This window comes from Lissotriton vulgaris, chromosome 5 (assembly GCF_964263255.1).
Source record: "Lissotriton vulgaris chromosome 5, aLisVul1.2, whole genome shotgun sequence".
NCBI lineage: Eukaryota > Metazoa > Chordata > Amphibia > Caudata > Salamandridae > Lissotriton > Lissotriton vulgaris.
In genome coordinates this window covers 711,712,464-711,726,680 of record NC_141693.1, presented here as the reverse complement: position 1 = coordinate 711,726,680, position 14,217 = coordinate 711,712,464, and the positions used below count along the sequence as shown (strand labels likewise).

The 14,217-nt window shown below is 43.7% G+C and overlaps 1 protein-coding gene across 6 annotated transcripts in view; it reads left to right on the top strand.

Annotated features, from left to right (window-relative positions):
* Positions 1–14,217, top strand: part of GBF1 (golgi brefeldin A resistant guanine nucleotide exchange factor 1) — a 2,509,897-nt gene that overhangs the window by 404,021 nt on the left and 2,091,659 nt on the right. For all 6 annotated transcript variants that reach the window (XM_086922141.1, XM_086922138.1, XM_086922142.1 and 3 more), the window contains exon 9: positions 5,262–5,418. In XM_086922141.1, coding sequence (XP_086778267.1) covers positions 5,262–5,418 — 157 coding nt within the window. The remainder of the gene's footprint in view (positions 1–5,261; positions 5,419–14,217) is intronic.

Here is a 14,217-nt window from a genome sequence, read left to right as displayed (position 1 = left end):
AGTAGTTGTTGGGAAAATCGAATAAAAAAAATGTATATAGCTATAAGTGCGCACCGTGCGCGCACCCGTGGGCGCATCGGGTGTGTGCGAGCTGAATTCTGATTTTGCTGTTAGACGTCTGTGAACATTCGATAAGGTGGTAACCAGGAAGTTTTGGCGCCATTTTGTCAGTGTGAGGCTGAAAAGAGGGAAAAATAAAAGTGAAGAACATGAAAAGGGGGCAGGTTAGAGAGTCCCTGACCCAGTAGGCTTTCTCAGGGGATCTCTGAAGGACCCCGAAGGCCAAAAGAAATTATTATTTTTGTTATTTTTTTTAATCGCGAGGTGCGCGCACCCTCGAGGCTCAAGAGAGTGAAAAACAAAAGTGGAGAACGTGAAAAGGGGTTATGGTAGAGACTCTCTGACCCCCTAGGCCTTCTCAGGGGGTCCCTGAAGAACCCTGAAGGGCAAAAAAAAAAATCGCGAGGTGCGCGCAAGGTGCTCGCACCCATCAGCCGCCATTTTGTGTTGTTTCACAAGAGAGTGAAAAACGAAAGTGGAGAAAGTGAAAAGGGGGCAGGGTAGAGTCTTCCTTATCCCCTAGGCCTTCTCAGGGGGTACCTGAAGGACCCCGAAGGGCAAAAAATCTTTTTTTTTTAAAGAAAAAAACGCGGGGTGCTCGCACCCTTTGGCCGCCATTTTGTCACTTCGGGGTAGAAGAGAGCCAAAAACTAAAGTGGAGAACATGAAAAGGAGGCAGGGTAGAGACTCCTTGACCCCCTAGGCCTTCTCAGAGGGTCCCTGAAGGACCCCAAAGGGCAAAAAAACCTATTTTTTTTAAAGAAAAAATCGCGAGGTGCGCGCAAGTCTAAAACAAAACAAAAAAAAATAAAAAAATTTGACTGTTCATACTTTGATTGAAGATGTCGACTATACTGTCCAACTTTATCCAAATCATTAAAAAAAGGTGACCCATTGCATATTTTAGGATACAATCAATGTATTACAATCTAGATAGGCAGTTTGTTGGAAAAAAAAATTATAAAAAATATATTAATTGAAACGGAAATTAGCATTTTATAAAACTTTGAAATTCAATGAAAAAACCATAGGTTTCACATACGTCATAGTTAAGAATTAGCATTTCAAAAAACCTTGCAAATTCACTGAAAAAACCATAGGTTACACATACGTTACAGTTAGCTGGACATTACTCTCATACAAAACCATTGAAATTCCTCCGTTATAGTTAGTTCAGCTAACTATAACTCGCGCGCCCGCAATGCTGATGACGTCACATATTACATCACTCATGACATGGTCAGTGACATCACTCATGACATCTCAAATGACATCACTGATGACATCATCCTTGTGAAAGAGTGGCAGACTTCATCTCATCGTAATATAACCCTTGATACACACCTTCTAAAAAATAGAAATTAAGATTTTCAAAAAAAGGAGATACCAATACTAGTTACAACAACCTATTCAGTAATTCCACCATCTACAAACACATCAACTCATTCACCAACAGTACTATATAGTAACTCATACATGTAGTTATTCATCATATGTATTAATACACCTTACACACCGACACTCATCCAGAGAGTTACTTACAAACATACTCACACATGCAAAAAAACTTGCAAACATGCATTTATTTGCACATACAGCTATACATACACCACTACACTTAGTTTTACAGAAACATACACATGCTTACTCTCTTAAACAATCACTTATAGAAACACATGCTTATTTAAACAAGAACTCTTACAATCTCTCCCTCTCATATATAATCACTTATATACATCAATACTCATATATACTAGATTAAAACATGTGTTAATCATAAATCTACTATTGAGACAGTCAATCACTTACTAACACACCCATATACACACTCATCCACCCAAAAAGTCCTGCACACATGCTGTCTTAAAAACACAGGCAAACAGTGAGTCGCCCATTCATGCATCTATGCAGTAAGTAATACCCCTCCACCAAACTATACAGACACTCATACTGATACTCTAAAAACCAACTAATAACCCATATCGACACTCATGTAGCTAGTCACCAACCTATGCAGCCACTTATACACAAAGTGAGACACTGATACACATATTTACATATTTAAACATTACTCGCTAATACATGTATTCGCTGAGATACACTTAATCAGTTATCCAATCAATTTTACACAAACAGAATCATCCATGTACACACTTATATACCCTTTTATTCTTCCATCGACCTTTAGATGTACATATATAAAATAACAAATTAATTCATAAGAGAGACACATTCACTGGATGATGTCATCAGTGATGTCATTTGAGATGTCATCAGTGATGTCATGAGTGATGTCACTGACCATGTCATGAGTGATGTAATATGTGACGTCATCAGCAGTGCATTGTGGGCGCGCGAGTTATAGTTAGCTGAACTAACTATAACGGGGGAATTTCAATGGTTTTGTATGAGAGAAATGTCCAGCTAACTATAACGTATGTGTAACCTATGGTTTTTTCAGTGAATTTCTAGGGTTTTTTAAATGCTAATTCCTAACTATAGCGTGAGTGTAACCTATGGTTTTTTCAGTCGGTCGCCAGTAGGTAGTTATAGTTAGGATTTTTTTCAATGTTAAATCTCAAAATTCTATTTGGAATAACTTTGGCGCCGGTTGACGAATCTGCCTCAAAATTTCCTCAAAATGGCCTCGCGGCGTTCCGGTCCTTCCCTGAAAGTTTGGGGGGGATTCGTCAAGCGGGGGCCGAGATAAAAGGGGGGTCCCAAAACGCGTTTTCTCCATGTTAATTTCCATAGGGCGGTCGATTTCACTTTTAGCCCGAACGGCTGAATGGATTTCCACCAAACTTGGCAAAATTGTAGGGACTGATAGCCCGATGTGCCTTTGCTATGTCTCAAGATATGTGCTCCAGTGGATTTTGAGTAATTAAGGTTCCAAAAAATATATATATCTATAGCCGCGCTCCGGTACGCGCACCGGTACGCGCACCGGGCGCGCCACCCGACTTGCGCGCAGAAAGCTGATTGGCTCTGGGGTGTCTGTAAACATTCTAAACAGTCCGGAGCGGCCGCCATCTTGTGTCTCGGTAGGATCGAGACACGAGAGGTGGCCAAAACAAAGAGGGAAATGACCATAAGGGGGCAGAGTAGACCCCCCCTTGACCCCCTAGGTTTGATTTGGGGGCCATAAAAGGGCCCCGCGGGGCAAACAAAAATATATATTTTTTTATTTTCCCGGGGGGAGCGCCCGGTACGCGCACCGGGAAGCGTACCGGGGAGCGTACCATGGGGAAAAAGAATGACAGTTTTAAAAGTAGCTGTCTTTTGCGGCTCACGTCCTGCATTGAACCCAACCCCTGCTATTTTCTTGTATTGCATCAAGAACGTCCCTCAGCCATACTTACCTGGGAGTTAACAGTGTATCCTGGGTAATGGAGTCCGCTGATTTTCTCGGACCGGCTGCAACATCACCTGAGTGAGGGGCGGAGCTAACACTAGGCACCTATCAGAGTGCGGCTGGGTGCATTTGTTCTGCAGGACGCCAGGACTTCCTCATTACTCACCGCAGGCGCTGACGAAGGCCAATCCGGCCGAAATGCATTCGCCATTTTACTGAAATAAAGGGTGTTGTCCTGCAAATCCCCTTCGAGGCTTCTGCTTCTTTCGTTGAGAGGAGATGTTTTTTCCATACATATATATAAATGCATATACATATATATATGTGTATATGTGTGCGTGTAGAGAGAGGTAGAGAGGTAGAGGTAGAGAGGTAGCGGTAGAGAGGTAGAGATTAGTAGAGAGAGAAGAAGAGAGAGGTAGAGAGGTAGAAAGTAGAGAGTGAGTAATAGAGAGTAGAGAGTGAGTAGTAGAGAGCAGTAGAGAGAGTAGCAGAGAGTGAGTAGTAGAGAGTAGTAGAGTGAATAGTAGAGTGAGTAGTAGAGAGTAGTAGAGTGAGTAGTAGAGAGTGAGTAGTAGAGAGTACTAGAGAGTAAGTAGTAGAGAGTGAGTAGTAGAGAGTAGTAGAGAATGAGTAGCAGAGAGAATAGTAGTGAGTAGTAGAGAGTGAGTAGTAGAGTGAGTAGTAGAGACTAGTAGAGAGAGAGTAGTAGAGAGTGAGTAGTAGAGAGTGAGTAGTAGAGGGAGAGTAGTAGAGGGAGAGTAGTAGAGAGTGAGTAGTAGAGAGTGAGAAGTAGAGAGTGAGTAGTAGAGAGTAGTAGTGAGTAGTAAAGTGTGAGTAGTAAAGAGTGAGTAGTAGAGAGAGAGTAGTAGAGAGTGAGTAGTAGAGAGTAGTAGATAGTGATGTCATGAGTGATGTCACTGACCATGTCATGAGTGATGTAATATGTGACGTCATCAGCAGTGCATTGCAGGCGCGCAAGTTATAGTGAGTCCAACTAACTATAACGTGGGAATTTCAATGGTTTTATGTCAGTAAAATTTCCAGCTAACTATAACTGGTGTGAAACCGATGGTTTTGTCAGTGAATTTAATAGGTTTTTTAAATGCTAATTCCTAACTATAACTGGTGTAAAACCTATGGTTTTTTCAGTGAATATATATATATATATAAAAACTTTGCCCTGTATGTACAAACATACAGGTATTTATGCATAATTATAGCATTCTAGGTATGTTATTGCATAATGTCTTTTATACATATGTTATGTTGCTAATAGCGTCTTACGAGCATGATTTTGGCTTACTGCTTTCTACTCTGATTCAGGCATGTGAATCTATGAAAGATACCCCAATACTGGAGAAGAACAATAGTTACTTCCTGTAATCTGTGATTCTCCAGTATTGGTATCGTTCATAGATTCACATGCAACCCACCCACCTCCCCTCAGAGGCTGGTTTATGCTCTTATCACTTGGTTCACCCTTGTGCGAGAAAATCTGAGAGCCTGAACCTCTGAGGAGAGCATTCTGGAGGGTGCTGTCGCCTGATTGGCTGCAGTTTGGACTATATATAATGACTTGGACAAGTCCTAAAAGTGGAATTTTAGTCCTTGTAGTTTATGGCTACTTTACTTCCTGGTTTTATGATTACCTATGTTATGGTTATTGTGTGCATAATTATTGCTTTTTTATATACCGTGGGACTCCCACTCCGACGAGGGGGAATGATTCCGGCATGTGAATCTATGAAAGATACCAATACTAGAGAACCACAGATTACAGGTAAGTAACTCTTGTTCTTCCCCGAGGTCGATCTCAGTGACTGGTCCAATTATATTTTTACAGCTGAAAATGAGAGCCGGGGGAATGAGCGACTCTTCAAAATGGAAGAAACAGAAGCGATCACCAAGACCATTGCGTCACACTAAAGTTTCCAATGAGATGGAAATCCATTCCCATCAACCCATAACCAATGGAACCTCTTTGATCACCAACTTTACAGGTTAGTGACATTCTCTATTCAAGAAATAATGTTGGCCTCTTTGTAGCCTCACATGTGATACTAAAGTCCAGAGATCTATTAACAGCAAAGTGGAGGTTTAAAGAATAGGATATTATCTTTGTTTCCCTTTTCTACATTGCAATAATAAATGCATGATAATATGCAAATGAGGGTGGTTTGTTTATGACCTTACTTTTTCTTGTTTTTTTTCCCTGTGTCTGAAATTTTTGAGGAATGCAAGTAAGGGTTGATGTTAGTTTGAGCACAATCTAGGCCTTAGTGTGTCTTTTTAGTATTTGTTGCATTCATGGACCAAGAGCCATTCCAGCTACAGTCCTCTTAGACCCTTCTTCTCCTGAAAAAAAGTGGTCCCACAACAGGTCTAATCAGAGTTCACCTTCTGATGGATACTGCTAACTGTCGATAACTCAACTTTAGAATATTCCGTGGCACCAGACTAGATCCAAAATATTTTTCAGCTTAGCCTCTCCACGCCAGTGGTGTTGGTCCGCATCCACTCTGCTCTGGCACTGACGGAGCTACATACAGGCCACACCCGAGCGCGTTGACGTCAATTCCTTTCTTTTTGCACTTTCCAGATCCAAAGCCAGCTCCCTACTTTTTCGGGTCAGTTGATGAGTTTTTTTTCTCTACAAATGTCTTTCCAGTGTGCAAGATAATATGTCCCCTCCAAAAATTAAAGGGCTTAAGCCTTTTAGGGAGTGTGCCAAACAAATACCTGTGACAGATCCCCAGGAGGTGCATCTCTGGTATTTGGGTTTGTGCTAAGACTCCAAGTCTGATGCAACTGAAGGCGATCTGGAAACATGAAACCAAGCTGTTACCAAACTTGCAGGTCTACTCTCTTGAATAATCTACTCGACCTAACTGTAGTGTACTTGACCCATAAACTGGTCTCAGATTCTGTGATCTTCTGCAAAATGTTTGTTTTACAGATCCTCATTTTTCTGCATTATCACATTTTGGAGCACCTTCAAATATGGAAGATCAGCATTTCTGCTTTACAGAAAACTCTTTTGTTTGGTTGAATAGACTGTACTTTAGGTGTGTGTATAGCACGAGTCTAGCCCACATGTAGGCTACACATGACTCCTGACTTGTGTCTTAGATCACAAATAGCATTATCATCAGGGTGGGTGCAGGAATGCTTGTCAGTTCATTTAGAAACTCACTTGTATTACATATATTACTAAAGCATCAAATACTAGGGCACTGTCATTTACAACCAGCACGTTTCCTTTTCACATGGCCACAGATGTTCCCACAAATATGTGGTTTTACTGATGAAACTATATAGCTATCCAATTCCAATTTCCACAGATTGTCTGTAAGCTATATAGGCAATAATCTGTGGTAATTTGTTTTCCTCAAAAACATTGATCATCTGCACATCACCAAGTAAAGATTTCTGTTTTGTTTTCATCCTTGAAATCTTTTATTCCTCACGGTTACAAAAAATTTACTTTCATATCTACTAAAATATATTTTGAAATGTTCGTAAGCTCATTTACAAGCTATTTAAATGTTGTGGGTTAGATAAAATAATAAACACCCTACAGCCTTTTATTTCACACATTGTACAGCATGATTGTCAGACTGTTCACTTTACAATATCCTTTAACTTTGTAGTCAGAGAAAGAAAAGTAAACATTAACTTCCGGGACAAAATAAGCAGCTTATTGTAAGAAGTCCTAAGCTGGCATTTGACTTTTCTCTGGCAGAGCCAATGTGACAAGATAAATTAAAGATTTAAAGGCTTCTTTATTGATCATTCACTTTGAGTGAACAGAACACCTGTTCTTTGTCAGCTCGCCAGAACAGACCAGTAGGCCCTTAAATTGCTTACCCTGATAACATTTGACTCTCCATAGTGAGTAGATGTGTGGATTTCTCAAGTATCTAAGACCCCTAAACCAGTACATACATTCAGACCATTTTCATATGGTCACATTACAACAGGTTTTACCACTACTAGAGAAAGGAGACTTCCTTGCCACATTAGACCTCAAGGACGCCTACTTCCATATTCCCATTCATCAGTCTCACAGAAAGTACCTAAGGTTTGTACTACAAGGTCAGCACTACCAATTCAAGGTGCTCCCATTCGGAATGACAACAGCACCTCGAGTATTCACAAAGTGTCTAGCAGTAGTAGCAGCACACTTAAGAAGGGACAAAATTCATGTATTCCCATATCTAGACGACTGGTTAATAAAATCCAAGTCATACAACCAATGTGTACAGCACACGCATCAAACAGTCTGCCTGTTACACAAGTTGGGGTTCACAGTCAATCAAAACAAGTCACATCTACAACCGTCCCTATCTCAGCAGTACCTAAGGGCCACGATAGATACCTCCAAAGCAATAGCGTACCCCAACTTAATACGAACACAAGCTATGCAGAATCTCATCCAAAAATTCAAAGCTCAAAACTCACTACAAGTTCGATTGTTCATGCAGCTAATAGGAATGATGGCATCTTGCATTTTCATAGTGCCATACGCAAGACTACAAATGCGCCCCATACAAGAATGCTTGGCAAGTCAGTGGAATCATGCTCAACAAGAGATAACAGATCTGGTGGTGGTACCACAAAAACCTTTCCAAGGGCCGGCCGTTTATAGAGCCAGTTCCACAAATAATACTGACCACAGATGCATCTCTCACGGGATGGGGGGCGCACTTACAAAGTCACACAGTACAAGGAGTATGGACAATAAAAGAAAGACTACTCCACATAAATTATCTGGAGTTACTAGCAATCTTTCAAGCTCTAAAATCGTTTCAACATTACATATCAAACAAGGCTGTACTAGTCTGGACGGACAATATGACAGCAGTGTATTACATTCAAAAACAAGGAGGAACACACTCCCTAAAGCTCTCCCGGCTGGCACAGAGCATATGGAGGTGGGCCATTCCTCAAAATATTTTTCTGTTAGCAGAACATCTACCAGGAGTTCACAATCAATTGGCAGATCTGTTAAGTCGTCAGAGACAACAGATGCACGAATGGGAGATTCATCCTCAAGTTCTTCAGCCATTTTTTCAAATGTGGGGATAACCAGAGATAGATCTGTTTGCCACACAAAGCAACTCCAAATGCCTAAGCTTCGCTGCCAGGTACCCACACCCATTATCCAAAGGCAATGCGGTATGGATGAACTGGTCAAACAAATTTGCGTACACTTTTCCACCTCTCCCACTAATTCCATTAGTGGTTCTCAAATAAAGACCACATTCTCTCACATTGATTCTAATAGCACCAACGTGGGCGAGACAGCCATGGTACCCAACACTACTCCAACTCTCTGTAGTACCACACCACAAACTAAAACTCTCCCCACATCTACTAACACAGAACCATGGAGATATTATGCATCCAGACCCAATGCAGCTCAATCTAGCGATTTGGCTCCTGAGGTCTTAGAGTTTGGATATCTAAATTTACCTCCTGATTGCATGGATGTCATTAAAGAGGCAAGCCGTCCTATCACTAGAGCATGTTATGCCGCAAAGTGGAAACTATTTGTTGTATATTGTACAAATAACAACGTTAACCCTTTAGATGTTTCAATACAAAACATCATATGCTATCTCTTACATCTGCAAAGATCTAATTTAGCATACTCTTCAATCAGATTACATCTCGCTGCTATAGCGGCATATCTCCAAAACAGACAACATGTGTCATTGTTTAGGGTACCTGCAATCAAAGCGTTTATGGAAAGACTTAAAGAATAATTCCTCTAAGAATACCACCGTCTCCAGTATGGAATTTAAATGTTGTGCTCACAAGACTTATGGGTCCACCATTTGAGCCATTGCATAAGTATGAGTTACAATTTCTTACATGGAAAGTTGCCTTTTTAGTAGCAGTTACATCACTACGAAGAGTGAGTGAGATCCAGGCATTACAATTCAAGAACCATTTATACAACTTCATCATAATAAACTGGTTCTCAAGACAAATCCAAAGTTTCTGCCAAAAGTCATTTCACCATTCAGTCTCAACCAATCCATTGAGTTGCCAGTATTTTTTCCACAATCGCAAACGGTTGCAGAAAGAGCTCTTCACACACTAGACGTAAAAAGAGCAGTTCTATACTACATAGATAGGACAAAGCATTTTCGTAAAACTAAACAAATGTTTGTGTCCTTTTCACCTCCACATGAAGGCAATCCAATTTCAAAATCAGGGAGTGCCAGGTGGATTGTTAAGTGTATTCAGATTTGCTACCAAAAAGTAAAACACACTTTAACAATTCCTCCTAGGGCTCATTCTACCCGTAAGATAGGAGCATCTATAGCATTCTTAGGAAACATACCTTTAGATGATATCTGTAAAGCAGCTACATGGTCTACTATACACGCATTTACAAAACACTACGGTATAGATGTGCAAGAAAAACAACAAGCAAGTGTGGGCTAGGCTGTACTAAAAACATTATTTCAAACTACTGCAACAGATGTGGGTGACCGTTGCTAAGGGAGAAACTGCTGTGCAATCTATGCAACAGTGTGTGGTCTGCAGCCCATATGCCTCGAACGGAAAATGCTACTTACCAGTATGCATCTGTTCCTGGCATGTAGGGCTGCAGAACCACACACCCCCACCCGCCTCCCCGGCTGCCTATATCTGTTCCAGTATTATCTTATTTAGATTCACAATACATGGTCATCCTTATTTGTAATGATACAACTCCATCATTTGCCCAATGGCGAAAACAATCTGAGGATGGAGTTGATGCCCATGCGCACTATGGTCTAAGGGAAGAGTCACCCAGCAGACAAAGACTCTTCCAAGACAACAACAAAGTGTAATCATCCAAGCCCACCACCAGATGGTGATCTAATGCAACAGTGTGTGGTTCTGCAGCCCTACATGCCAAGAACAGATGCATACTGGTAAGTAGCATTTTCCTTTCCAGCTAATTTTGAGATTTGCAGGGCATTCTGGGTAAGGAAACATTGGGGGATCTTCGCAAGCCATTCCTCGCAGGACTCCCCCGGGTTTCTAGTTCTCAGAAATCTGTGGGTTTGGTAGTTTCCCAAGATGGACGCCGAGCCTGGGGACAAAAACCCAGGTGACCCCCCTTGCAAAACCAGGTTGTTTTGTGATAGGTCATTTTGATGTCTCCTCAATACGTTTTGGGCCCTTGCCTGTCGCGGGTACTTTACCCACCCACACGAGTGAGGTATCATTTTTATCGAGCGACCTGGGGGAACGCATGGTGGTAGGAAATTTGTGGATCCATGTAGATTCCAGAACTTTCTCAGACAGAAATTTGACAAAAAAGTGATATTTTTAAGCTAAATAATAGGTTTGCAGGGGATTCTGGGCAGGAAAACGTTGGGGGACCCACGCAAGCCATACTTTTTTTTTTTTTAACTCTGTTTATTGATTTCTCAACACAGAACAATACAAGTGTTTTGTTTTTACGGTTCAGTAGAGAACACATCACAGACAGTACATGGCAGCTTGTGAGAAGTTGGCCTGATATGCAGTGCTCACTATTCTAGTGATCACTATGTATCAGTCCAAACAACCCTTATTGATGATTGGTTGTAAGTCAACCTTATAGACCAGCTATCCTAGTAGCGTGGACAAGAGCAGTCTTTAGGCTAAACTCTAGAGGGCGTGTTAAGCCAGCTGTTATACCATCACATATACCCCTTGAACACCAAGTGAAAGGACACTACACAAGTTGTTATGAATGTGAGAAGTTGGCCCGATATGCAGTGTTCACTAATCTAGCGACCACTATGCATCGGTCCAAACGACCCTTATGGTGATTGGTTGTAAGTCAACCTTAGACCAGCTATCCTAGTAGCGTGGATACGAGCAGTCTTCGGGCTAAACTCTAAAGGGCGTGTTAAGCCAGCTGTTATACCATCACATACCCCTTGAACACCAAGTGAAAGGACACCACACAAGTGTTATGAAAATAAACAGTATATTTATTAGAATCACAACAGCCCTGTACTCTTTATGAGGACAGGGTACTAAGCACAGAACAAAACTCTTAGGAAAATACTTCAAGTGCACAATCAATACAAGTGCCCGAGGGCACGGAAAGTTTAGTGGTCTCGGGCGGACCCGATAAGGCAAGTCGGAAGCGAGGGACTCGGGACCCTTAAGTAAGGAGGCTATGTGGGCACCGAAATGCCGGAGTTACGTAGCCACAAGGGCTGCGGCTGCACAAGTCTTACAGGTGTCGGGGGTCTTCGCTGACGAGCCAGGAGCCGGAAGGAAGGAGTTGCTGGCCGGCGACCAGTGAAGAATAGTTCGTAGAGATCCAAGCCTGGATCAGAGATCGATGATACCTGAAAGCAGAGGGGACCAAGTTCGTACTACTAGCCAGTAGTCAGAGGGTACCAGGAGGGCACCGGATGGCCGTCACCTCGACTAGGTGAGTGGGCGACGCTAGGCTCTGCAGTCTCACGGACCAGGAGGCGTTGTCGGCGACCAGGATGGAGGTGCGAGCTGTTCCACGAAGGTTGATGCTGTCGGCGTCGCTGGGCCCAGGATTGGGGCAACAAGCCTTGGCAGATTTCAGGGCCACGTGGTGGGCCTAAAATGGCGTCTTGAGTGGACCAGGAGGGTCCGGGGTGCTCCTCTCGCAAAAGGGAGCCAAAGGCCGGTCTGGAGCAACCAGACCTGCAGCGGTGGTTGTCGGATGTCGTCAAAAGAGTCACAAGCCAGCGGCTAGTGATCGGACAACGGACTGAGCAGCAAAGCAGAAGGGCCCCACGCAGATCGTGGAGATGCTGGGAGACTGCACTTCGATGCTGGAGCGGCTCAGGGTCGGGGCTTCTCGGACCCCAGAGCACTCACCAGAGGATTCCTTCGGTGATCGTGCTGGTTTAAGAAAGCTTGCAGGTTTTGATGATGGCCGGTCCCTCGAGGTCTCGTCGCACCCACAGATCTCAGCTGAGCTGACGATGTGGGTAGAGGTCAGAGGTGCCAGGGAAGCCGGTTCTCGTCGAGCTGGGTCGTCGGATTCCTGAGGAAGGACTTGCAGCAAACCGCAGAGTTCTTAGATGGTGCCTGCGGGTGCAGGTTGACTACTCCTTAGCCACAAGGGAGAAATCTTGAGAAGAGTCTCGAATGTCCTTTCGTAGAAAGTAGTTCTTGATTCAAAGATGATCTAATCTGGAAGGGTCCCCGCTCCGGCCTTTATCCTAAAGAAAGGGGTGGGTACATGACTAGGTCCTGCCCTAGGGGTGGGACCAGGAAGGGGGGTAGTTACACCCCTCTCCCCTGCCGGACTTTCCCCAGGTCAGGGGCTGCGCGCCCCTGGAACTGGTTCTAGCCGGCAGATGCGTAGTGAGCACCGTGGTGCCACTCTGCAGTCACCTTCCTGCAAAGCCCTACCTACCCAGAATACACAAAACCCTGTCTGGGATGGTGCGAACACCGCTCCTGACAGGAAACCCTTTGTCCAAGCTCCCTCGCTGGAAGGACTCCCAGCAGCAGGAGGTCAGACTCGTGTCTGTGGTGGCAGCATCCATTTTGTGGAGCTGAGGCTTCGGATAACTTTAACCGGGGTTCACAGTTACGTACATGTCGTGTCCCTCTAGAAGGGCGGAATGCTAACCTCGTCGCCAGAATTGGTGAGGGGGCAGCATCCCGATTCGTAGGACACCTTACTCGACATGTCTTGATAACGCTATACCGAAGTTACTGATATGATACGCGTTATCATGGAACAGCCATTGGGTCTTGGTTCCGCAAGCTGCAACCGGGCTCGGCTCATGCCAGAGCCCAATTCTCAAGATTCCACGCACTCTGCCTTCAGGATTGTCAAGGCCTGCCCTAGGAGTGACTGATAGGAACTCGGGTGTCCATTTTAAGGTTAGATATAGGGATACTATAACTACAGCAACGGGCGAGTACGCCACGTTGCCCCAGCTGTCGTGCAGCCAGTTGTGTCGGATTTAGATGGCCAGCCAGGGGTGGCATAATACATGCTTCAGCCCCTGGTAGGCCCTGGATACACCGATGCCCTGAGTTACAGGGTCTGACAGGGTGGCCCAGTTCCAATTAGGTAATGCACCTAAGGTACACACATCAATTTAGCGAGAGAACAGCTAGGCTGTGGGTCTGATTGGCAGGCCCACAGCCCGAGAAAGTCGTAAACCAGTGAAACAAAAGCAAAAAGTCCGGGTGATCGTAGGATTGCAGACCCTACTCTCCTCCAATGAAAATAAAAGGATATTTATTGAGAACACAACAACCCTGGACTCTTTATGAGGACAGCGTGCTAAGCACAATACAAAGCTCTTAAAGAATTTCTGAAAGTCGCACAATTTACACAAATGCCCGAGGGGCACGGAAAACCATATACTACAAAAGTGGAATGCGAAATACTAGCAGGTAAGTAACTAGTCTCAAAGGCTTTGGGATCGCTAGGACTGGACTACTGAACCTTCAGATTACGATCAGGAGGCCTAGGGAGATCGGGTGCAGAGTGTGCACTCTCACTCGGGATGCGGGACAAAGTCTATGGATGCTAGATTTCGTAAAGTTAGTGTTATCGGACGAATCCGTCTAGGTAGAGCTGAAACAAAAAAGGATCTGGACACTTAGATAGTTAAGCTATGCTAGAGCACCGAAATGCTCAGGTTACCTAGCCCAGGGGCTGCGGCTGCATAGGGCTGAAAAGACGTCGGGATTCCTCGTTGCAGTCTATGGAGCCTGAAAGAAGTTGTTACTGGCAGGCGACCAGTGATGAAGTTCGATGGGATCCAAGCCTGGATCGATGATGGAGG